General features: G+C 39.0%; 1 protein-coding gene across 1 annotated transcript in view; it reads right to left on the bottom strand.

The window, feature by feature from the left end:
• Positions 1-23,693, bottom strand: part of frtz (WD repeat-containing and planar cell polarity effector protein fritz) — a 77,705-nt gene extending 54,012 nt beyond the window's left edge. Inside the window, 5 exon segments of the mRNA XM_070082976.1 lie at positions 4,483-4,682; positions 5,384-5,564; positions 13,661-13,799; positions 16,997-17,119; positions 23,611-23,693. Of these exon segments, the coding sequence (XP_069939077.1) occupies positions 4,483-4,682; positions 5,384-5,564; positions 13,661-13,799; positions 16,997-17,079 (603 nt within the window). The 5' untranslated portion in view covers positions 17,080-17,119; positions 23,611-23,693.
• Between the last annotated feature and the right edge of the window lie 3,433 nt (positions 23,694-27,126).

Here is a 27,126-nt window from a genome sequence, read left to right as displayed (position 1 = left end):
TGTTGGTGCACCACGGTCAACTGTTGCTGCACCAGTCTGCTGCACCACCGTCAGCTGTTGCTACACCATGGTCAGCTGCTGCTGCACCACAGTCAGCTGTTGCTGCACCACCATCAGCTGTTGCTGCACCACAGTCAGCTGTTGCTGGACCAGTCAGCTGCTGCTGCACCACAGTCAGCTGCTGCTGCACCACGGTCAGCTGCTGCTGCACCACCATCAGCTGCTGCTGCACCACCATCAGCTGCTGCTGCACCACAGTCAGCTGCTGCTTTACCATGGTCAACTGCTGCTGCACCACCATCAGCTGCTGCTGCACCACCATCAGCTGCTGCTGCACCACAGTCAGCTGCTGCTTTACCATGGTCAACTGCTGCTGCACCACCATCAGCTGCTGCTGCACCACCATCAGCTGCTGCTGCACCACGGTCAGCTGCTGCTGCACCACCATCAGCTGCTCCTGCACCACGGTCAGCTGCTGCTGCACCACAGTCAGCTGCTGCTGCACCATGGTCAGCTGCTGCTGCACCACCATCAGCTGCTGCTGCACCACCATCAGCTGCTGCTGCACCACAGTCAGCTGCTGCTTTACCATGGTCAACTGCTGCTGCACCACAGTCAGCTGTTGCTGAACCATGGTGAGCTGCTCCTGCACCACGGTGAGCTGCTGCTGCACCACAGTCAGCTGCTGCTGCACCATGGTCAGCTGCTGCTGCACCACCATCAGCTGCTGTTGCACCACCATAAGCTGTTTCTGAACAACATGACTCATCCCGAACCTGTCCGTCTAGCCTGAGCGCCTCAGCTGCCTTGCCATCATTGTTTACAAGCCAGGGTGGCCGGTTGCATGCATACATTCGATACATTTTGTATTATTCCACTGTTTATAGTGCTTGTAACTGCTAAATAAGCCACCATGGGCCCAAAGAAAGCTTCTAGTGCCAACCCTGTGGTAAAAAGGGTGATAAATACTATCGTACCACAGTCAGCTGCTGCTGCTGCACCACCGTCAGCTGTTGCTGGACCAGTCAGCTGTTGCTGCACCATGGTCAGCTGTTGCTGGACCAGTCAGCTGTTGCTGCACCATGGTCAGCTGGTGCTGGACCAGTCAGCTGTTGCTGCACCATGGTCAGCTGTTGCTGGACCAGTCAGCTGTTGATGGATCAGTCAGCTGTTGCTGCACCACAGTCAGCTGTTGCTGGACCAGTCAGCTGTTGCTGGATCAGTCAGCTGTTGCTGGATCAGTCAGCTGTTGCTACATCATGGTCAGCTGTTGCTGGACCAGTCAGCTGTTGGTGCACCACGGTCAGCTGTTGCTGGACCAGTCAGCTGTTGCTGGATCAGTCAGCTGTTGCTGCACCATGGTCAGCTGTTGCTGGACCAGTCAGCTGTTGCTGGATCAGTCAGCTGTTGCTGCACCATGGTCAGCTGTTGCTGGACCAGTCAGCTGTTGCTGGATCAGTCAGCTTGCTGCACCACAGTCAGCTGTTGCTGGACCAGTCAGCTGTTGCTGGATCAGTCAGCTGCTGCTGCACCATGATCAGCTGTTGCTGGCCCAGTCAGCTGTTGCTGGATCAGTCAGCTGCTGCTGCACCACGGTCAGCTGTTGCTGGACCAGTCAGCTGTTGCTGAATCAGTCAGCTGCTGCTGCACCATGGTCAGCTGTTGCTGGACCAGTCAGCTGTTGCTGAATCAGTCAGCTGCTGCTGCACCACAGTCAGCTGTACTACTCAAAGATGTGGAGAGAGTGTTGTTGGTGTGGCTTAACGTGAAACAATTACCGAGAAATGATTAACCCCAGAGGGTTAGCCACCCAGGATAACCCAAGAAAGTCAGTGCATCATCGAGGACTGTCCAACTTATTTCCATTGGGGTCCTTAATCTTGTCCCCCAGGATGCGACCCACAACAGTCAACTAACACGTGCTATATCATATCTTGTATATTTATTTATCCTCTTTTTCTTAACAGATGTATTACTTATTACCAAACCTCTTTCTACACATAGTTCAATTAAAGGCTCCCCCATTTTCATTTACCCCTGGCACCCCAAATTTACCTACTACTCCCTCTACAACATTTTTACCCACTTTAGCATTGAGATCCCCAACCACAAGTATTCTCTCACTTGGTTCAAAACTCACTATGCACTCACTCAACATTTCCCAAAATCTCTCTTTCTCCTCTACACTTTTCTCTTCTTCTCCAGGTGCATAAACACTTATTACTATAAAGCACTTTCCACATCCAACACTTATTTTACTCCACATCATCCTTGAATTTATACAATTACAGTGGACCCCCGCATAGCGAACGCCTTGCATAGCGAACAATCCGCATAGCAAACGCTTTGTTCGCCAAAATTTTGCCCCGCATAGTGGACAAAAACCCGCTCAGCGACCTTCGTCCGAGACGCGTCCATTGTTTACCAGCCAGCCTCCGCGGTAACATTCAAGCATACACTCGGAATATTTCGTATTATTACAGTGTTTTCGGTGCTGTTTCTGGAAAATAAGTGACCATGGGCCCCAAGAAAGCTTCTAGTGCCAACCCTGTGGTAAAAAGGGTGAGAATTAGTATGGAAATTAAGAAAGATTTTGAAGGGTTTGGGGCTAACCCTGAGAAGCCTATGCCAGTTGTGGAATCCATTGTGCCTACTTCAAAAATTAAGGAAATGTGTGCACAGTGGATTGAACTGCAAACCTTTATGGATGAAAATCACCCTGACACAGCTGTTGCAAGCCGTGCTGGTGACTATTTCAATGACAATGTTATGGCCCATTTTAGACAAATCGTAAAGGAACGGGAGGTACAGAGCTCTATGGACAGATTTGTTGTGCGACAGAGGTCCAGTGACTCTGAAGCTGGTCCTAGTGGCATTAAAAGAAGAAGGGAAGTAACCCCGGAAAAGGACTTGCTACCTCAAGTCCTAATGGAAGGGGATTCCCCTTCTAAACACTAACACTCTCTCTCCCCTCCTCCCATCCCATCAATCATCACCAGATCTTCAATAAAAGTAAGTGTCATGTAATTGTGCATGCCTTTTTCAGTTTGTGTGTACTAAAATTAACATTTTTTTGTGGTAAAAAAAATTTTTTTTCATACTTTTGGGTGTCTTGCACGGATTAATTTTATTTCCATTATTTCTTATGGGGAAAATTAATTCGCATAGCGAACATTTCGCATAACGACCAGCCCTCTTGCACGGATTAAGTTCGCTATGCGGGGGTCCACTGTATATTCCTTCTTTTCCTGCCATAACTTATCCTTTAACAGTACTGTTACTCCTTCCTTAGCTCTAACTCTGTTAGAAACCCCTGACCTAATCCCATTTATTTCTCCCCACTGAAACTCTCCCAGCCCCTTCAGCTTTGTTTCGCTTAAGAGCCAGGAAATCCCAATGGAAGGAAGTCACTCTGTCTGACTTTTTTTGGCTATCCTAGGTTCTCTACACATATGCTGCTAGGTATGATAATCTATGTAACTGTATTTGTGTATACCTGAATAAACTTACTTTTCATTCACAACATCCACAATCATTTCTTTCTTATCATTTGTATTACAACCATGCACATTCAAACATCCCACTTTGACGGTTTTCTTCTTTTTCTTTTTAGTAAGCTATACGGGAAAAGGGGTTACTAGCCCATTGTACCTGGCATTTTAGTTGACTCTTACAACACGCATGGCTTATGGAGAAAAGAATCCTATTCCACTTCCCCATGAATATGAAAGGATAAGTAATAAGAACAAGAACTATTATGATAAAATCAAAGAAAACTCAGACGAGTGTGCACACATAAATGTGTACATGCGTGTGTAGTGTGACATAAGTGTAAGTAGAAGTAGTAAGATGTACCTGAAATCTTGCATGTTTATGAGACAGAAAAAAGACACCAGCAATCCTACCATCATATAAAACAAATACAGGCTTCCGTTTCACACTCATTTGGCAATACAATAGTACCTCCCTGGGCAGTTACTGTCTACCAACCTACTATCAGCAAAAAATATGTAATTTGATGAATATTATCAGGCAGCATGGTTCAGGGGTTCACACACTGAAATGCCAGTTTTAGGACAAGCGTGCCACAAAATCGGATTCCCTCTGCTTAGTGAGTTCCCTAGTCAACTTGCCACAGGCTACACTTGTTTAACCTATATGTGTGGCAGTAAAATAAAATGCATAAGGTGGAATTGCAGATCACAGAAGGTAAGTGGCTATAGTGAGGGACTTATTGAAAAACAGCAGTGGTAAATTACTCATGATGATGGGTCGGTGTAGCGACCATGTTGTTGAAAGACAACAATGGTTCACAAAATATTTCTCAAGGCTGAATGACAAGTGTACACTTACCTAAAAGCCAACTCTGTGCAGTGAATAAGACAGCTAAAATGTACATTTAGGTTTCATTCAACTTTTCAGAACAAAAGTAATAAACAGTGATTTTTATGTAAAGCATTTATCTTCCTTTATTACGCTTACCATATCACCCGAAAGATTTGCAGAGAGTTTTCTTTCAAATCGTCGACCTGATGGTCCAGCAACTTCACAAGTGTGTATTTTTGGATCCATGGTAGATAACCGCTCTTGAAAGTGACCCTCTGGTGGTGAACGTGTCAAGTGCACCACTGACAGTCTGCATTCATTGTATGAAAACAACAAGTGGTGCTTTGTCATAACAACTGAAAGCAGAACAAGGATTTAATTGGAAGGGAAATGGCCATGGGGTAAAAAATAAAAATGGTTTATTGTTTATACTAAGCTTGAATAAAAAATTATAGACAATGTTTATGTATACATACTGCATGTTATATATTTTTTCACAGTAACTGTTAGGTGTATGGCGAAATTTTTTTACTAAATAACATGAGGATCGTGCTGTGCGAGACGTGTTTCACATTTAAATGTACAGAAATTATGAATATCATGTGTTATAAGAAGATATCAGTCCAGTTTCAATAGTTTTATATTTAAACTCAACAGCTGTGTCAAGCAGAAAATTTTCAACAAAATCAGTTAGGAACTTTGCAAAATAAAAATTTTAGACCTGGAATATAAAAGAAAACCTGCTGCTTTAGTCTAGAATCCTAAAATGCTTATAGTTTAATATCTTTATTATGCGCCCAATACCCATGGTGTGAGCGGTAGTCAAAAACTTACAGGTGAACATAATGGGTCTAGGGACTGGGCTGCAAAGTTTAGAGATGATTTTAAATGTGATCAATCAGTTCTAGTACAATTCAAACTGCAATGAAAATATTTTACCAATTTTTTTTCAAGCTTAAAGGGGTACAGTGCTTCAGTTGAAAATCTTGGAAAAAAAAAAAATGCTCATTCAAATGTGACAGTTTCTTTGACTTTCTACTTATCTATAACAACTTACCATTGGCTAGATGCTCAGAGAGAAGCTTCCCCACTAGAAATTTGTCAAACACAATTCTCGTTAGATCCCCAGTACTCGGATTGACGGTCATCATTACAATTATTCCTGAGGCAAATATTAATTTATACAACAAATGTGACTGCCAGCCTTCCCAAACTACTCGCTCCCTTGATACCAACTCCTGATGGAAAAAATAAACAGAAATTAAACTTACTTCTCCTCAAAATGTATCATTAGGCATTAAATCAAGTTACCTGATTACATTGGTATGTACTGAAGTGAGATTAAGGTTACAGTCCATGTACTGAGAAGAATTTACAGCTTTAGACAACAGTAGCCAAAGTTATACTCTAACTTATTTTCATTAAGAAATATAGTAGACCCTTATATTACACTGTAGTTATGTTCCTGAAAATGCTGTGTTAAATAAGTCTGTGTTATATAAACTGAAGAACTTACGGGGAAAATAGGGTTATGTGCCTAACACCTCCCCCAAAAACCCAACTTTTTCATAGACATCCAGATCTCACAAAAATAAAAATAATAATGTCGTTTTTGTTGCTTAAGACTACAAATGCAACAGAAATAATATTATTTACCATAAATTGTGGTTGCTGGTGTATGTCAGTGATTGTGAAGAGAGTGGAGATGGACAGTGTGGTCCTACTGGGCTGAAGTGGATGTTTGTTGGTTGTCAGCAGAAGTGGATGGTTGAGGTTCTGATACTTAAGTCGATGGTTGTATTGCAGTGTGCATAAATTCTGTAATGGATCTCTGGCTTGTTTCACCCTGCAATTCATTATACAGCTGACAGTAAGGCATCATCAGCTGCTCTGGACTCAGTTTCAATGTACTGCTTTTAGATTTGTCAGGGTCCTTTTCAGTAAAAGTCTGCTAGTTGGAACTGCTCACATAACTGCTGTAATGTTAAATGTTTTTCTTCAGGTTCTTCTTCATTTTCTGTTATCTAGCTCTCCTGTATCTGTGCACTGAGCACTGGCAACATTTCCTCTGGCCTCCTGTCTTCATTATCATCATCTTCTAAGAGCTCATTCACATCTTCTTCCTTCATATCTTCAAAGCCATCACCTGGTAATCTCCTTGCTAGTTGAACAATTTCCTGAACCTGACTCTCAAGCAAGGAAAAAACAGTGAAAGAATCAACTACAGAAGGCCATAACTTTCCCCAGCCTGCATTTAATGTTGATTGGGGCACTTCATTCCATGCACTTCCAGCATAGCTGTTGGTATCTGCAATGTTAAATTTATTCCAGAAGCTTGGTACTGCCAGGATGGAGTCAAGAGTCCATCCAAATTTTTTTTCCCTCTCGCAAACTGAACCATGTTAAGTGAATTTTATGAAGTGTTGTATAAAATTATGCTGCAATTTTTCAACAGTGTAATAACCAAAACATGCCAAATAAATTTGTGTAATATAAGGGTCTACTCTATACATTTTAAATATTAATAATAATAATAATAATGTGGAAGTGGAAGAGAATCCTTCCTCTGTAAGCCATGTGTGTGCTGTAAGAGGCAACTAAAATTCAGGGGGCAAGGGGCTAGTAACCCCTTCTCCTGTATAAATTACTAAATGTAAAGAGAAGAAAAACTTTTGTTTCTTCTTTTTCAGGTCACCCTGCCTCAATGGGAGATAGCTAATGTGTAAAAAAATGTATAATACAGTGGAACCTCTACATGCGAGCGTGTCCACATGCGAGTTTTTCCAAATACGAACAGCCGATGGGTCGATTTTTTGCTTCCATACGCAAGCAAAATTTCCACAAGCGAGCAGACCTCAAGGCAGGTTCCTTGACACTGGTGAGGGACTCTCGCTCTTGATCTCGGGAATTGTATCTCATTTGTTTGCTGGACTATCTTATTGAAACTTGGGCAATGTATGATGGAAAGATGCTTCTTAACGTACACCAAAAATGGAAGAAATCTAAGCATAAATAATGGAGTTCAATTCTCACCAATTAGCCACCCCTTTGCAGTAATTTCGAATGGTTTTTATGATTGTATTCTCATTTTATTGGTCTCATTTGATAGAATGGAGATATATTACAGAAATAGATATGATTTTAATTGCTTTCATGACGAAAAGTACCTTGAAATAAAGCTCAACCTAGGAGAAATGGTCCATTGCTTGGCTGTTTCAGAGTAAACAAATGACGTCACTGTCCATTCCAATATGCAGTCGTGAATGGGTTGACATTATTTATATAATTATTGCAATAGGGAACAACAGTAAATCTTATATTTTTTGTGTGAATAAAAATTACAAATTATTTATATAATAGTAATAATGTGATGAATGTTGCAGTGAGGAGAAGGCTGGAGGCAGTGGAGATGTCATGTCTGAGGGCAATGTGTGGTGTGAATATAATGCAAAGAATTCGTAGTTTGGAAGTTAGGAGGAGGTGCGGGATTACCAAAACTGTTGTCCAGAGGGCTGAGGAAGGGTTGTTGAGGTGGTTCGGACATGTAGAGAGAATGGAGCAAAACAATGACTTCAAGAGTGTATCAGTCTGTAGTGGAAGGAAGGCGGGGTAGGGGTCGGCCTAGGAAAGGTTGGAGGGAGGGGGTAAAGGAGGTTTTGTGTGCGAGGGGCTTGGACTTCCAGCAGGCATGTGTGAGCGTGTTTGATAGGAGTGAATGGGGACAAATGGTTTTTAATACTTGACGTGCTGTTGGAGTGTGAGCAAAGTAACATTTATGAAGGGGTTCAGGGAAACCGGCAGGCTGGACTTGAGTCCTGGAGATGGGAAGTACAGTGCCTGCACTCTGAAGGAGGGGTGTTAATGTTGCAGTTTAAAAACTGTAGTGTAAAGCACCCTTCTGGCAAGACAGTGATGGAGTGAATGATGGTGAAAGTTTTTCTTTTTCGGGCCACCCTGCCTTGGTGGGAATCGGCCAGTGTGACAATAAAAAATAATAATAATATGTATAATAATAATACGTATAATAATAATAGTATACAGTGGAACCTCAAATATCAAACTTAATCCATTCCAGGAGTTAGTTCTAAATTCGAAAAGTCTGAAAATCGAAGCAATATTTTCCATAAGAAATAATGGAAATACAATTAATCCGTTCCAGAAACCCAAAAATATTCACAAAAAAATACATTTTAGAGAGATTAATTACAGTTTTACGTACACACAACAAATACTATAGTGTTCAATTATGTATATAAATATAAAATAACATTTTTACTTATGTTTATTGAAGATTGGTGATGGCATCTGGAATATAGGGAGGAGGAGAGAAGGAGTTGGGGTTAGTGTTTGGAAGGAGAATCCCCCTCCATGAGGACTTCAGGTAAAGCCCTCTCTGGGGTTACTTCCCTTCTCTGTCTTTTAATAATCATAAAATGTTTGAATGAGAGTGCAGGTTAGTGTTCACTCAAGCATCAACAAAGCCAGACTGGCTCACGGCGCCTGCATGGGGACGCGGACAGAGCGGGCTGGTGGACAGGTCAGTACCCGGTGGTCCGAAAATAGGGGCGAGCTCAATAATAGGGACAAAGTTGGTTCGAAAAAAGGGTTCTATTTTTGAAACGTTCAATAAGTAATACGTTCGAAATTTGAGGTTCCACTGTAATAATACAATACAATAATAATCAAAATAATATGTATAATAATAATACATATATAATAATAATGTACTACGTATAATAATTATAATAATAGACGGCTTCAAAAGGCCGTCACTAGATGGCAGTGTTTACCACAACAAAGAGGGAGCGGGTGTGGCCGCCTCCACCTGTTACATAATGACATATTTTATTCATTCTAGAGTATATATCATGTTTCTATGCTATTTATATTGTTTGTTATGTCATATTATATGAACTTTGATATATAAATAAGCCGTATAGTTGATATTAGCAAAATTATTCATGAAGTATTTTGCCAGGTCTCCAGACAAACTCTCGTCCACCGCCGACACTGCCCATACCACTACATGAATGACATATTCATTCTAGAGTATATATCATGTTTCTATGTTATTCATATTGTGTGCTATGTCATATTAGATGAACTGTGATATATAAATAAGCCGTATAGATGATATTAGCGAAATTATTCATGAAGTATTTTGCCCAGTCTCTAGACAAACTCGTCCACCGCTGACACCGCCCATACCATTACATGAATGACATATTTTATTCATTTTAGAGTATTTATCACATTTCTATGTTATTTATATTGTTTGTTATGTCATATTAGATGAACTTTGATAGATAAATAAGCCATATAGATGATATTAGCAAAATTATTCATGAAGTATTTTGCCCGGTCTCCAGACAAACTCTCATCCACCGCCGACACTGCCCATACCACTATATGACATATTTTATTCATTTTAGAGTATATATCAGGTTTCTATGTTATTTATATTGTTTATTATTTTATATTAGATGAAGTGAGATAGATAAATAAGCCGTAGAGTTGATATTAGCGAAATTATTGAAGTACAGAATTCCAATGGAACGGATTAATTGCATTTCAGTTAATTTAAATGAGGAAACTTGACTCTGCAAACGAGCAAATCCAGTTGCGAGCAAGGTCATGGAACGGATTAAACTCGCAAGTAGAGGTTCCACTGTAATTTGAGAATTTGTTATTCTTGTGGTCCTCTTCTTTCAAGAAATTCACAAGTACTTGCACATTGTCATAAATGCAGCAATAACGCTGAATAAAAAATACTTAAGTTTATATTCAAGAATGTCTACTTTTTTTTTTTTCAACAAGTCGGCCGTCTCCCACCAAGGCAGGGTGACCCAAAAAAGAAAGAAAATCCCCAAAAAGAAAATACACCTACCATCCGACTTACGACCGAGTTCGGTTCCGAGAAACCGGTCGTAAGTCAAAATGGATGTAAGTCGAACTTTACTACTGAATATCAACATCACATTTTTGTAATGACTTTATTTTATTGTTTTATTTAGGTATTTCATGTTTTACTTTATTTTTTATGCTTTACTACTGAATATCAACATCACATTTTTGTAATGACTTTATTTTATTGTTTTATTTAGGTATTTCATGTTTTACTTTATTTTTTATGCTGTTAGTACTGTATTTTGTACTGTAAGGTTTAGGATAAACACTGTGTACAACACAAATAGTTGTTTATTTCCCAGAAATTTGGCAAAAAAAAAAACACGGTCGTAAGTCGAGTGGTCATAAGTCGAGCAGGTCGTAAGTCGGATGGTAGGTGTACTTTCATCATCATTCAACACTTTCACCTCACTCACACATAATCACTGTTTTTGCAGAGGCACTCAGAACACAACAGTTTAGAAGCATATACGTATAAAGATACACAACATATCCTTCCAAACTGCCAATATCCCAAACCCCTCCTTTAAAGTGCAGGCATGGTACAGTGGACCCCCGCATACCGTTGGCATAACATAACGATTAATCCGCATACCGCTTGCTTTAATCGCAAAAATTTTGCCTCGCATACCGCTTAAAAACCCGCTCACCGCTGTTCGTCCGAGACGCGTCCAATGTGCGCCTTAGCCAGCCTCACATGTTCCGCCGATGGCATTGTTTACCAGCCAGCCTCCGCGGTAGCATCCAAGCATACAATCGTAACATTTCGTATTATTACAGTGTTTTTGGTGATTTTATCTGGAAAATAAGTGACCATGGGCCCCAAGAAAGCTTCTAGTGCCAACCCTACAGCAATAAGGGTGAGATTACTATAGAGATGAAGAAAAAGATCATTGATAAGTATGAAAGTGGAGTGCGTGTCTCCGAGCTGGCCAGGTTGTATAATAAACCCCAATCAACCATCGCTACTATTGGTGGTACAGCTGCTACTGCTGCTGTAGCATCGTCTGCTGCTGCTGTAGCATCGTCTGCTGCTGCTGTAGCATCGTCTGCTGCTGCTGTAGCACTGTCAGCTGCTGCTGCTGCTGCTGTAGCATCGTCTGCTGCTGCTGCTGCTGCTGTAGCATCGTCTGCTGCTGCTGTAGCATCGTCTGCTGCTGCTGTAGCACTGTCAGCTGCTGCTGCTGCTGTAGCATCGTCTGCTGCTGCTGTAGCATCGTCTGCTGCTGCTGCTGCTGTAGCATCGTCTGCTGCTGCTGTAGCACTGTTGTTGGTGTGGCTTATTGAAAATATACCAAGAAACAATTAACCCCAGAGGATTTGACACCCAGGATAACCCAAAAAAGTCAGTGTCATCGAAGACTGTCTAACTTATTTCCATTGGGGTCCTTAATCTTGTCTCCCAGGATGCAACCCACACCAGTCGACTAACACCCAGGTGAACAGGGAAAAATGCCTGGAACTAGTGCTCATATTGGTGAATTTAAAGCCAGCAAAGGTTGGTTTGAGAGATTTAAGAATCGTAGTGACATACACAGTGTGATAAGGCATGTTCTGGAAGAAAATACCAAACAGGACCTACAGTACTCAGGAGGAAAAGGCACTCCCAGGACACAGTGTCTCATCAGTCATTGCTGCATCTTCAATAAAGGTAAGTGTCATTTATTCTTCATTTAGTAGACTAGTACATGCACAATATATACTGTGCATGTACTACTCTACTATTGTGCATGTATCCTTCTCTTTGTGTGTAGGAAAATGTATATTTCACGTGGTAAAAATTTTTTTTTCATACTTTTGGGTGTCTTGCACGGATTAATTTGATTTCCATTATTTCTTATGGGGAAAATTCATTCGCATACCGATTATTTCGCATACCAATGAGCCCTCTTGCACGGATTAAAATCGGTATGCGGGGGTCCACTGTACTTCCCATTTCCAGGACTCAAGTCCGGCTATATAAAAATAACTGGTTTCCCTGAATCCCTTCACTAAATATTACCCTGCTCACACTTCAATATATGTATATTAATAAATGTTTATTCTACATGCACGCGCCGATACCATATTGGACCATATTTAAACATTAAATTCGGTTATACAGTGGACCCCCGCATAACGATTACCTCCGAATGCGACCAATTATGTAAGTGTATTTATGTAAGTGCGTTTGTACGTGTATGTTTGGGGGTCTGAAATGGACTAATCTACTTCACAATATTCCTTATGGGAATAAATTCGGTCAGTACTGGCACCTGAACATACTCATGGAGTGAAAAAATATCGTTAACCGGGGGTCCACTGTACTGTAGTATATACATATAGTCTTTCCAAAATGTGTTGAACAACACTGTTTAAAATATCATACAAATTGTGACTTTTGTGAGTGCAGTAGTACATCAAGAATTTTTAAAAATAAACTGGATCCTGAAAATCTCTTCTTTTATCATGAGTGCTGGACTGCTGCCTGACAGACCATTAATATGAGTCTCTGAATAGCACTTTGAACATTTATTAACATTAACAGTTAAAGAGTTTGTGACTTAATTTCCTAAATTTACATATTTTTGTTTTCCTTTATATACAATTGTACATAAATCTACCATACCTTAGATATGTCCACCTTACACCCATCTCTATGACTTATCAAACTACAGTATATTAATTTATTAATTCTATTGGATGGAACAAAGTAGAATGACTTGGAGAGCGTATAAATCTGTAGGGAAAGGAAGACGGGGTAGGGGTCATCCTTGAAAAGGTTGGAGAGAGTGGGTAAATAAGGTTTTGTGGGCAAGGGGCTTGGACTTCCAGCAAGCATGCGTGAGCATGTTAGATACGAGTGAATGGAGATGAATGGTTTTTGGGACCTGACGAGCTGTTGGTGTATAAGCAGGGTAATATTTTCTGAAGGGATTCAGGGAAACCAGCTAGCCAGACTTGAGTTCTAGAAATGGGAAATACAATGCCTGCACTTTAAAGGAGGGGTTTGGGATATTGGCAGTTTGGAGGGACATTTAAACTGTCATATCTGAGCACCTCTGCAAAGATGGTGATTATGTATGAGTGATGAATGTTGATGAGTTTTTTTTTTTTTTTTTTTTTTTTTTTTTTTTTTTTTTTTTTTTTTTTGGGTCACCCTGCCTCAGTGGGAAATGGCAGACATGTTAAAAAAAAAAATTGCAACAGAGAAAATCAAGGAGATAGCAGTAATCAAAACTCTATATATTGTGGCTGATACAAAGAAGATTACTATAAAGTTAAAAGACCAGTTCACAAATCAGGTAAAGTATCAGTTATTAACTTTCAATGTGAACAGAGATGGAATATCAAGAGAATAAAATAGGAAAAAATAATAAGAGACAGTGTAAGCCAAAAGGTTTGCATATGAAGTGTAATAAAAATAAGATAGTCATACTGTACTTACTTCGAATTCCTTGAGTGAATCTCTTAACTTAGCTGGACGGCTGTTCTTAGGAGTCATTATCACCCCTCGGGCTTCAAGGTATTTTCGTTTATCTTCGTAGTAGACACGTTCCTTGCTCACAGTGTTTTTATCTTGATATCTGTTGAAATATAATTCACAGAAAAAAAGTCATGACTTAAAAGAAGAGAGATTCTTGATCTGCTTAACAATCTCTGCTTTAAATCTGAGATTCATGTACTGTACAGTATATTAAAATAGCTCAACCAATAAGGAAGGTAATACAGGAAGGCCCCGCTTTACGGCGTTTCACTTTACGGCGTTCCGCTAATACGGACATTTCAAATTATGACCAAAACTCGCTATACGGCTCCCCCCACCTGACTTTCTAATACGGTCACTGTGCCCCACCCTGTTTGTTTACATTCTCCATGAGCTCAGTAAGCACTAAGTCTCTCCATTTTGTCTGGAAACTCCAAAATTTCAAATGTTTTTAAAAGTTATTTCATATTTTATACTCTGATAATTATACTTATGTATACCTGTACCTAAATAAACTTACATACTGTGCTGGCATGCAGGTACACATTAAAATTGGTAAGTGTCTTATGTCTCCAGACGTCATATTAGTAATGATAATAATAATCATCGAGTCATTTAAATGTCGTATATTACGTTAATATACACATTTTCATTAATCCATCCATGATATTTTTTTCAAAATTATATAATAAACACGATGCATAACATATAAATAAGATAAATACACCCCACAGTAGAATAAATAAACATAAATGTGAGATGTGGTAGCAGACGACTTGCACAAGTGACGCCATATTAGAAATGATAATAATAATAACAATACTCACCGAGTCTCATTAAATGTCGTATATTACGTTAATATACACATTTTCATTAATCCATCCATGATATTTTTTTTCAAAATTATATAATAAACACGATACATAACATAAAAAGATGATAAATACACCCCACAATAGAATAAATAAACATAAATATAAGATGTGGGAGCCACATAACTTGTACAAGTGACGGCAAGAATAACATTTTCTCTAATCTAACATAAGAGAAAATGTGTTACTGGGGGTAACTGTAGAAAATTATTCCTTTCGTATGTATGTAAGTAAGTTTATTCAGGTATACACAAATACAGTTACATAGATTATCATACATAACAACATACGTGTAGAGAACCTAGGATAACCCAAAAAAGTCAGAGTGACTTATTTCCATTGCCTTCACTCAGAGCTTCATTTCTTCTCAAAATGATGTTACACGAGAATGGGAGTGTTCTTCTTTATTAATTCTACCGTATCAATGTAGAGACAACCTGTACACAATGTAACTTGTACACAAACCAGACGTGTACACTTCGTTTGTTTACAAAACTTACGTTCGCCTGGTTTGTTTACATAACTCTGCGCCTGTCCCCTCTCATGTACTCATTCTTTCTTTCTCTCTCATTTATTCGTTTTATCTCATTTACTTACTCCTGACCCTACATTAAGACTACAAATATTTTAAGGTAAGTAATGAGTGAACTGTATATACATTTTATCGCTCTGGGATGCTTAAATATCATAGAATAGTATGTGTGGGTGGGGTGGCCTGGTAAGGTAGCCTGGCTATTACCATACATACCACACTTGATTTCTTACAATAAATACTACTTGTCTCACCCTAGATTAAGACTATAAATATTTTAAGGTAAGTAATGAGTGCACTATGTGTGTATTGTACTTTTTTATTGTTTTTTGATGCCTGGTTCTATTGCTAACTTAATGTATGTTAGTGTAAACTTGTTATCTAGTGTTTGTATGCATTTATAAGTGGAAAAAAAGGGTGTTCCACTTTATGGCGGTTTCCGCTTTACGGCGGTAGCCTGGAACCTAACCTGCCGTATAAGTGGGGCCCTCCTGTAGTTGATATACAGAGTACAGGTCGTCCATCACTATTCTGGTAATCAGTTATCAGGTTCCATCAGTAATCCGGCGGGCACTAATTTCGGTTAGCATAATTTCAAATTTCATCATTATACTGACTCAAATCATTATACTGACTCAAATCATTATACTGACTCAAATTTCATCATTATACAGGTCGGCTATCACTAATCCGGCAATCAGTTATTCGGTTCCATCAGCAATTCGGCACTAATTTCAGCTAGCATAATTTCAAATTTCATCATTACACTGACTCAGATCATTATACTGACTCAAATTTCATCATTATACTAAGAAATTGTGCAGATGGTTGTAAATCCATAGCAACAAGCCAGTGGAGGAGAAAACAGTGATGAAAATGAGGAAGATTTAGCAGTCTCTGTTGATAGGTTAACTAAGTATATTCTAACCTAACCACTCTGTAATCTGGCAAACTCACTAATCCAGCACACTACAGGTCCCAATGATGTCGGATTAGTGATGGCCTACCTGTACTGACTCAGAAATTGTGCAGAGGGTTGTAAATCCACAGCAGCAAGCCAGTGGAGGAGAAAGCAGTGATGAAAATGAGGAAGATGTAGCAGAAAGTCTCTCTACTGATAGGTTAATTCAGCTGACAGGTGAACTCCTAAAAGGTCTAGAGCAACGCAGTTTTATAAGTGAATAAGAAATAATGAACGTTTACATGCTGCAGGATAAACTAATCAAAGGCCAAAATAAAAGTGTATTCTAACTTAACCACTCTGTAATCTGGCAAACTCACTAATCCGGCACACTACAGGTCTCAATGATGCTGGATTAGTGATGGCCGACCTGTAGTTTGTTAAAATAAAACAAGAAAACTAATCTCATGAGTAAATATAGAATTTTACTTTCTAAAGAATAGCTGTGAAAGCAGTAATACAGGTCTCCCTCCACATTTGCGAGGGTTAGGGGATCAAGAACCTTGCAAATGTTTGGTGCACAAATATATTGTAGGTAAATATAATAACAGCATTTACTTAGCCTAACAATACTGCTTCCTTAACTTACTGAACCCCGAACAATCATAAAACACAGGAAAAGATCGTAAAATATTGTACTAGTGCCAACCCTTTGGTAAAGAAGGTGAGAAAGACTATAGAATTCAAGAAAGAACTTGTAGCAGAGTACCAAAGTGGAGGAAGAAGTGATTCAGTGATTCTACGATACGTATGATACTAAAGCAGGACAAGTCGATAAAGGCTATAGCGCCAGCCAGCGATAGTGTAGCATTAACAGCGTAGCAAGTAAGCGATTAATCGATAAAAAAAGGACGGCATATCCAAGAAGTAAGTAAGTAAGTAAACTATTTTTAATGTTAAAAAGCTGGTCTCAAAAGGAAGCAAACACTTACCTAAAGGCTCCAAAATCTGCATCTTTTACAATCACATCATCACGGAGAGTCCAAAAATGGACATCTCCTAAAATAGTGACCATTTTTACAGTCTGATCAGGACATCAGGAAAGTTTCCTCCAACTGAAAAATATGTATGTAGATTTTAGCACGATGAAAAAAAAAATATGAAGAGGTGAACAGTGAAACAACACTGCTCAAGGGCAAAGCAACAAAATACTGTATGTGACACTAAGTCACACCACTAATCTAACACAAATTTGAACAGATAACTTGCTTTTATCTTGGCAGTAGGTTGATAGACAGCAACCGCACCGGAAGGTACTACCATCCTGCCAAGTGAGTGTAAAACAGAGGCCTGTAATTGTTTTACATGATGGTAGGATTGCTGGTGTCATTTTTCTGTCTCATAAACATGCAAGATTTCATGTACGTCCTTCTACTTCTACTTACACTTAGGTCACACTACACATACATGTACAAGCACATATATACACACCCCTCTGGGTTTTCTTCTATTTTCTTTCTAGTTCTTATTCTTGTTTATTTCCTCTTATCTCCATGGGGAAGTGGAACAGAATTCTTCCTCCGTAAGCCATGCGTGTTGTAAGAGGCGACTAAAATGCCGGGAGCAAGGGGCTAGTAACCTCTTCTCCTGTATATATTACTAAATGTAAAAGGAGAAACTTTCGTTTTTCCTTTTGGGCCACCCTGCCTCGGTGGGATACGGCCGGTGTGTTGAAAGAAGAAAGAAAGATATATATACACACACCCCTCTGGGTTATCTTCTATTTTCTTACTAGCTCTTGTTCTTATTTATTTCCTCTTATCTCCATGGGAAAGTAGAACAGAATTCTTCATAAGCCATGCGTGTTGTAAGAGGCGACTAACATGCTGGGAGCAAGGGGCTAGTAACCCCTTCTCCTGTATACATTACAAAAGTTAAAAAGAGAAAATTTCATTTTTCTTTTTAGGCCACCCTGCTTTGGTGGTATGGGTCTGGTTTGATGAAAAAAAAAAAAACTTGCTTTTAATCAAAGTGGTCAGAAGAATAAGGAGTGCCTCATCTATCGTCTGCAAGTGGGAGAAGAAATGAGGTAACAGGAAAAAACAGGAAGAGCGCAGAATGAAAAATAAAAAGCAATGACTACAAAAACCAGCATCATCACAAGGTTAACCTTTTGACTGTTTCTGTCGTATACATACGTCTTATGAGCCAGTGTTTTTGACGCATTAATACACAAAAATTCTAGTGGCTTCAAATTAAGCGGGAGAAAGTTGGCAGGCCCACATGTGAGAGAATGGGTCTGTGTGGTCAGTGTGCACAGTATAAAAAAAAATCCTGCAGCACGCAGTGCATAATGAGAAAAAAAAACTCTGACCGTGTTTTTGGAATAAAACTCCAACTTTGAAGTGTATTTTTTTATAGTATTTATGGTTGTATTCTAGTTTTCTTAGTTTCATTTGATAGAGTGGAAGACATATTACAGAAATAGAGATGATTTTGATTGGTTTCACGATGAAAACGACCTTGAAATTGAGCTCAAAGTAGCGGAAATGTTCGATTTTTGCTGATGTTCAAAGAGTAAACAAATGACATCACTGTCCAATATGTGTCCAACTAGCCATTCTAATATGCAGTCATGAATGGGTTGACATTATTTATACAACTATTATAACAATGCAGTAGTTTGTATAACAGTAATTCTTCTATTTTTGGTGTGAATAAAAATTCAAAATAGAAAGCAAGAGTAATATAAGAGGGGCCTGGAGATGTGACTAATGAACAGGAATGTCTGCATTGTTTATTCTGGACCCAATTTTGAAATTGGCAATTTTTTTTAATTTGCGTGAAATTGGCCAAATTGTCAATTTCTGACCACTTTACTGGGTTGTTTAAATCGGTAAATAGGTGGTTTCTTGCACTCAGTCAATAGAACAAATGGAGTTCTAAGAAAATAGCTATGAGTTTGGTCAAATGGAACAATGGAATTGGCTGAAAATATGGCTCAAAGTGGGCAAAATCGCCAATGCATATATTGCCTAGATCGCTAACTTCGCTAGAGTGTAATTCCGTAACTTTTCCAACTAATTTCGTACTTTTGGTGTCATTACCATCGGGAAAAGATTCAAATGGTTAATGGAGAGCAGATTTTCATTATATTCCTCAGAAAGTGCTAAACCTACGTGAGTTAATTAGCACTGCATGGAAAGAGACTGCAGACCATACAGGGTATGAGCAATGATGTTGGCATAAAGGCAAAAGCTGGAAGTCAATAGTAGGTTCAGCAAATCTATTTCAGTTAAGAATTGATCTGTAGCTCATTGGCAGAGCACTCGGCTTAATACAGCCTCTCCTCACTAAGTGACATACTCGTTTACCAACTCCTGGGACAAACGATGGGCTCTCTGACCAGTATTCATACCTAAATAATGTACGTATATAAGAGCTGATTTCCTCTATTCTGTTTATTTCAATATACATTACAGTACACTACTGTATAAACATTTAAAAATATAACAGAAATGTTATAAATGGTGCAAAGGTGATATTAAAACAATACCAAAGATGGCTGACAAAAACTCACTACCATTATAGTATGCTCCTCACTTAGCAACAAATTTGTTTAATGAAGTGGTCTCAGGAACAGAACTCCGTCATTAAGCGAGGAGAGGCTGTATAATAATATTTATTTCTACAAGTACATGTACAAGGTATACAGGCCTAGCTGACATCAATGACATGTATTACCATATAGAAAGCCGCTTGTTAAGCAGAGCATTTCAGGCAAATTAAGTTAATTTTGTCCCCAGGATGCAACCCACATCAGTCGACTAACATCCAGGTCCCTATTTTACTGATGGGGAACATAGACAACCGGTGTAAGGTGTTATGGGGCTATAGGACCCAACATGTATTTATGTGTCTGTAACAGTTACTCTGGAATACCTAATTATATTGAATTGATGGGGACTCAGCTCTAAATGTCATAAGGGCAGATCACTCTTATAGCTGTAAGGCAGCTGAGTCAAGCCTGTTTTTCTCAATATAATAGGTTATACTATAAACACACACATGTACAATTTTAGTAAGTAGTTTATAAAGTTGTATTTCTTTTTGTAAAAGTAAAATTAAGGTGTGGTAGAATTGTGGTAACTGGAGAACTGTGCTTGGCAACAGTCTTTTGTTTGTTGGTGGGTGTGGGAGGAGCTGAGCTAGGCCCCTCCCTCTCTCACTTTTTTGTTGACTTCAAACTGGGAGGACCTCTGGGTCCTTCTTCTATTTTTTTGGGGCATAATGTATGCTCCAGGGGTGAGTTTTTATAACTTAAGTTGTGGCCACCATACCCAGGGTGACTAAAGTGTGTCAAAACACTGGTTAGCCCAGAGATTAGTCATGAAGAGAGAAGGGCAAAGTTGCTGAGATGCACCATGTGGGAGAGCAGCTAAGGAGTGTGCAGGCTTATGTTTTGAATATGTGAGTGCTGTAAATGTATATTCTGTACATATCTATTTAGAATACAGTTATATTTTTATAGTAGTAATTTAAATAACCTGTGAAGAGGGCTGGTGAAAGGATCAGACACTGAGGATGATCAGTCATGATGTAAGTATTACCCTAGACATAAGGCCTTTATGTAAAAGCTACCCCACACTAGAACATGTAGTGAGAACCTTACTGTCAAAGTATAAGGGATAACAGTATAACAATGTAACATAAGAGCACACGCCCAATGTTTCTACCCTCACTGAGAATCGAACCCAGACTCTTGCCATGTGAAGCGAGAGCTTTAGCCACCAGGCTGATTCCCAGGCAGATTGATTCCCAGGCAGCATGAGATGTATTGGCAAGTCTCCTTGCACATACTTCCTCTATTCACCTAGTGTAAATAATTATAGTGTACCTAAATGTAATAACAGTTGTGGGTCATATCCTGGGTAATGGTTAGTACTAAATACCTTAGATATGGTTGGGCTTTGAAATGAGGTACAGAATAACAGTTCTTTGCCTGTTAATTCATCCATGTAAAAATAATCAGAGGGAACCTGGACTGAAGTTGGATTTTTGGAGATGAGAACAGCCAGTGAGCTATGTCAGGGCACTGTAGGAAAGGGCAAAAATGAAAACTTCTTTCTTTCTTTCAACACACCGGCCGTATCCCACCGAGGCAGGGTGGCCCAAAAGGAAAAACGAAAGTTTCTCCTTTTACATTTAGTAATATATACAGGAGAAGAGGTTACTAGCCCCTTGCTCCCGGCATTTTAGTCGCCTCTTACAACACGCATGGCTTACGGAGGAAGAATTCTGTTCCACTTCCCCATGGAAATAAGAGGAAATAAAGAAGAATAAGAACTAGAAATAAAATAGAAGAAAACCCAGAGGGGTGTGTATATATGTGCTTGTACATGTATGTGTAGTGTGACCTAAGTGTAAGTAGAAGTAGCAAGACGTACCTGAAATCTTGCATGTTCATGAGACAGAAAAAAGGACACCAGCAATCCTACCATCATGTAAAACAATTACAGGCTTTCGTTTTACACTCACTTGGCAGGACGGTAGTACCTCCCTGGGTGGTTGCTGTCTACCAACCTACTACATGTTGAATTTATTGACAAGTGGCACTACAGAGAAAGTATAAAAAAAAACTAAATTGAAGAGTAAACCTATTGTTTTATTCACATCAGCATTTCCAGGGGCACCAGAGGTCAATCCATCTAATACCTGAACAGTAAAATAACATAAAAACTTATGAACTTCCCATCTTGAATATACAGTATCGTTAATTGAGGCTAACAATTGTATTTCATTATGTACTCATTACTTTGACTTTTGTAATGTAGATCAATGATGGTACACCTTCATAACTCAAATGTAGCTTCAATTATTTTAAATTCTCTTTCAAATTTTGGATGTTCACTATGATCACTTGAAGCCTAAACTTAAATAATGAAATGGGAGAAGTATGAAGGCAAAGAATGTATACAACATGTAGTACAATGATATACAACTTTTAGATCACTCTTTTTTTTTTTTCCTGGTTAGTGCAAGAATTTGTATAAACAGCTTTCAAAGTCTTTCACTGAAAGTTAATTTTGGCAGAGATTTCCAAATTTGCATAATGAAGACTTAAACTACACAAAATTCAATGAAAATTACACAATGATGAGTAGCCAATCTTCAGGGTAGGTAAGCAAAGAATAAGTTGTGATATACAGTACTGTACCTTATGTTTTATCCATTAATACCATCTACTAGTATTTCTGATCATACTGTTGGCAACACTTTTGCCATGACAATTAAAGAGCCCCTTCCAGAATACTGAGCACTGTCACCTGTCTGTCTTAGAGGAGGAAGGATTAAATGTTAAATATACAATGCTGTGGGTCCATATGAAGATATTTTCATTAAGGCTTAAAACACACAAGACATTTCCACATTAATCAATAATTCAATGTTTAGCTACTGATTAAATTAAAAATAACTCATTGGCAAATCTAGCACAAGATATTTCCACATTAAAGTGGAAAAATCTTGCATGGTATTGCATGCAATACCAGTTGCTCCCTTGCAATGTGTTAATAAATAACAAAAGTTTACTAGCTTTATTAATGACATTTTATGTGAGAATCTACTTCAGTTTATCTATCAACATACAATGCAATACAGTAAACAATTAATTTAATAAAAGGAAAAACAGGTGGCTGGTAATGGCGACTGTCGTGGATGGAGATGAGATTGTTTTGCCTTTCATTTTAACAATAATAGCCTAATCTGTGACCAACTAAATTTGTCCATTGTTTCCTAATCAACTGATCAAGTGGATTTTGTCTTGTATTTTCCAAGTCTGTTAAACCGAGGTCTCTTAAACAGAGGGCCTACTGTAAATTATTTTTTTTTTTACATCAATAAGGAGAACTAACAGTTAGCATGCCAGGTTTACACACTGCATAGTGGGGAGCGTTGACTCCCTCCCCACTATGCAGTGGGACACACGGGCAAGTCTCCTAACATTTACGGTGCCTGTTATGTAGTAGTAAATAGACCTAGGAGTTAGTCACCTGTTGTGGGGTGTAGCCTGGGGGAAGACTTATGAAAGGGCTCCAATGAAAAAAAAAAGACTATAAAGACTGCATTTTTACAGCATTTAAACTTGAATTGCTCTGCACATACACCCAATTGTTATACTCCTTTGTACAAACATGTATTATGCTAAAATAAAAATTATTATTACTATTATTATTACTATTATTATTATTATTATTATTATTATTAAGTGGATGTAGTCATTATTAAATGTCAGTAATGCACTAATGAAATAAACTCACTAGACAGAAATTAAATGAAGAATTACCAATATTATATATACTTATAAAGAAAATTTATAACAAAACTAAGAATGAAAATAAAGAGGATAAACATGACATGATGGACGAGGTCTTTGGCCTCGGTGTTGGTGAAGCTCAGGTAACATCACCTTTCCTGCCACTCACACTATCTAAACTATATATATGGTCACTTACAGGACAACTTTTCTCTGTTTCCATTTGGTTATGAGGAACTTCTGTGCAAAAACTTGGTGTTTATACGTATATAATAAGACATATTGTCTCACCTGTTCTGCTCTTCTTTTTGTTGTTGTTGTTGGGGTTGTTAAGGGCCATCAAAGTTTACGCCTTAAAGAACCAGTACATGAACTGGTAAAGCTTCTTGTTTATTTATTATTTTCTGGCAGGGCTTGCTAAAATCCAAACCCTCTAACAAAAATATTTGCCCAACCAATTTTCAATGCTACCCAGGAAATAAGCTTTAATAACCCTATTAACTCATGTGCAGTCCCGCTCAAATCCATCCCAGGACCAGTTCTTAGAAGACTTTTCCAGAGTCTTGTCCGGAGTTGAAAACAATTGCGAGACTATAATACTGGGCGATTTCAATATCCGTTTTCAGCAGCAAAATAACGGGCTATGCAAAAGGTATAAGCAAATTCTAGGATTAAATAGTTACACTCAACTAATTAATACTCCAACCCGGATCACGGTGGCCCGGTGGCCTGGTGGCTAAAGCTCCCGCTTCACACACGGAGGGCCCGGGTTCGATTCCCGGCGGGTGGAAACATTTCGACACGTTTCCTTACACCTGTTGTCCTGTTCACCTAGCAGCAAATAGGTACCTGGGTGTTAGTCGACTGGTGTGGGTCGCATCCTGGGGGACAAGATTAAGGACCCCAATGGAAATAAGTTAGACAGTCCTCGATGACGCACTGACTTTCTTGGGTTATCCTGGGTGGCTAACCCTCCGGGGTTAAAAATCCGAACGAAATCTTATCTTATCTTATCTTATCACACAGTTCTCAGCCACCCTAATTGACCACATACTTTGTAACCGCTCTGAGAACATTAGTCAGTCAGGCGTCATTACCACAGGTCTTAGTGATCATTTCATCATTTACTGCACCAGGAAAATCACTAGGGATAGGATAGGCCTACACAGGACAATAAAAATGAGGTCAACTAGAAACTACAGTAAAGAAACACTGGTAAATAGGGTACACAATTGTGACTGGACAGAGATAACAAGTTGCACGGACGTAAACGATGCCTTGGAAAAATTCAAAACAGTGTTCACTACCATCCTTGATAATATTGCACCAGTTAAAGAGGTTAGGATTAAACGAAGAACTGAACCCTGGATGACTACTGAGATATTAGATAATATGAAATTCAGAGACCAGCTGCTAAAAAGATTTAAAGCAAACAGACAGGATATTGCAGCACTAAATGAATTCCAAAGGGTGAGGAACAGAGTACAGAGACTTATAAAAGGAGCAAAGGCAAAGCACTACTGCTCAAAAATTGAAGAGTATAAGCATAACCCCAGAAAGCTCTGGCAACAACTAAAACAGTTGGGGTATAGCCATAAGCCAGTAGATAGGTCTAACATAGTACTCACTATCGATAATGAGGTATGCCACGAAACATCTAAGGTGGCAAATTGCTTTAATTCATACTACACATCTGTTGCATCAACACTAGTAAGTAAACTACCAGCTGCATCAAATACCCTTAACACAGACTCTGATAAGTTTCAAACATACTATACCAATAAAGGGGTAACCCCAAACAGTTGTCAACTAGTAAGTGTATCTCATGACTTTATTCAAAAAGAACTAAGCAGGTTAAACCCAACTAAGAGCACAGGCCCTGATAACATCCCGTCTAAGTTCCTAAAAGATGGTGCTTCTGAACTGTCAATCCCTATTGCTCACATAATAAATCTATCAATCACCACTAATACCGTACCGGAGGGGTTCAAGGAGGCCAGAGTTACTCCTATCTTCAAGAAAAATAGTAGGTCTGATGTAAGCAACTATAGGCCTGTTAGTATACTCAGTATAATATCTAAAATTCTAGAGAGGGCGGTGTATTCTCAAGTAGTTAAGTACCTTAATGACAACAACATTCTCCATAGCTATCAATCGGGCTTTAGAAGATCCTACTCAACCGACACCTCCCTTATTAATCTGATGGATTACCTGAGAACTGAAATGTCAAAGGGGAACCTCATAGGCATGGTAACCTTAGACTTGCAAAAGGCCTTCGATACTGTCAACCACAATATATTATGTAATAAACTTCAAGCTATCGGTATAGGTTCTGTAGACTGGTTTAAGTCCTACCTTAGCAACAGGAGACAAATAGTCAAAATCAACAAAACAGAATCAGAACCCCTGCCGATAACATGTGGAGTTCCCCAAGGTAGTATTCTGGGCCCTTATTATTCTTATGTTATGTCAATGATATGCCTATCAGTGTCAAGTGCAAACTCCTACTGTATGCAGATGACAGTGCTCTGTTAGTGTCAGGTAAAGACCCACAAGATATTGCTAATGTTTTAACACTGGAACTGGAGTCCTGCAGCAAATGGTTAGTAGACAACAAACTATCATTACACCTAGGGAAAACTGAAGCCATTCTCTTTGGCACGAAACATAAACTGAGAAGGGTAAATAATTTTAATGTTCAATGTAATGGGGAGCCCATCACTTTGGTTTCATCAGTAAAATATTTGGGAATCCCCTTTGAGCCTTGCATGTCAGGAGAATTGATAGGGAGCAGTGTAGTAAAGAAAGCGAATGCCAGACTGAAGTTCCTGTATAGACAAGCAGTGTCTACCTACTGAGGCTCGCAGGACCCTATGTCTAGCCCTTATACAATGCCATATGGATTACGCTTGCTCTTCTTGGTACTCTGCCTTGACAAAAAAACTGAAAGATAGACTGCAAATCACACAGAACAAAATCGTAAGATTCATCCTGGGGCTGGGACCAAGAGAACATGTAGGCCAGGATGAATTACAGCAGTTGGATATGCTGAATGTTGAAGACAGAGTAAAACAACTGAAGCTAAATCATGTTTATAAAATTGCTCACAAACAATGTCCAGAATATCTTGCTGTCAATTTTGTCAAGGTTGGGAACCAAAGCAATCATAGTACAAGGGGGAGAGAGCACAACTTTGTAGTACCCACAGTCATTGGCCAGGCTTCAAACACCTTTTATTGTACGGCAATAAAGGAATGGAACAGATTGCCCGCACATGTCAAAGCCAGTCATAGCATGAACCAGTTCAAGAAGAGTGCCAAAAGGTGTCTGATGAATGTAGCTACAGAAAGGGAGGGGAATGATTTTCTATTTTTTAGCTAACATACGTGTAAATTTTACCGTATTCCTAGTAATGACCCTCGTATTGTAGATAGTCTTAATGACCCTCGTGTAGTAGATAGTCTTTTTAGTATGATAATAAGATGTTATCTTCATTGTAGAATAATAAGAAAATATTATAACCTTTATATTATAATAATAAGGTAAAAGGACCCCAATGGAAATAAGTCACTCTGTCTGACTTTTTTGGGTTATCCCAGGTTCTCTACACATGTGCTGCTATGTATGATAATTCTATGTAACTGTATTTGTGTATACCTGAATAAACTTACTTACTTACTTACTAACTTTGCCAGATGGACAATTGTCACACCTTACTTCGTATATGCTGGAATGCGATAAAATTATTGAATTCAGAGACAACTCACTCAGAAATGCTCAAGGAATGTTAAAGCATTTTATCTGCAG

This window comes from Cherax quadricarinatus, chromosome 8 (assembly GCF_038502225.1).
Source record: "Cherax quadricarinatus isolate ZL_2023a chromosome 8, ASM3850222v1, whole genome shotgun sequence".
Classification (NCBI taxonomy): Eukaryota; Metazoa; Arthropoda; class Malacostraca; order Decapoda; family Parastacidae; genus Cherax; species Cherax quadricarinatus.
This window is presented reverse-complemented; position numbering and strand designations above follow the sequence as displayed.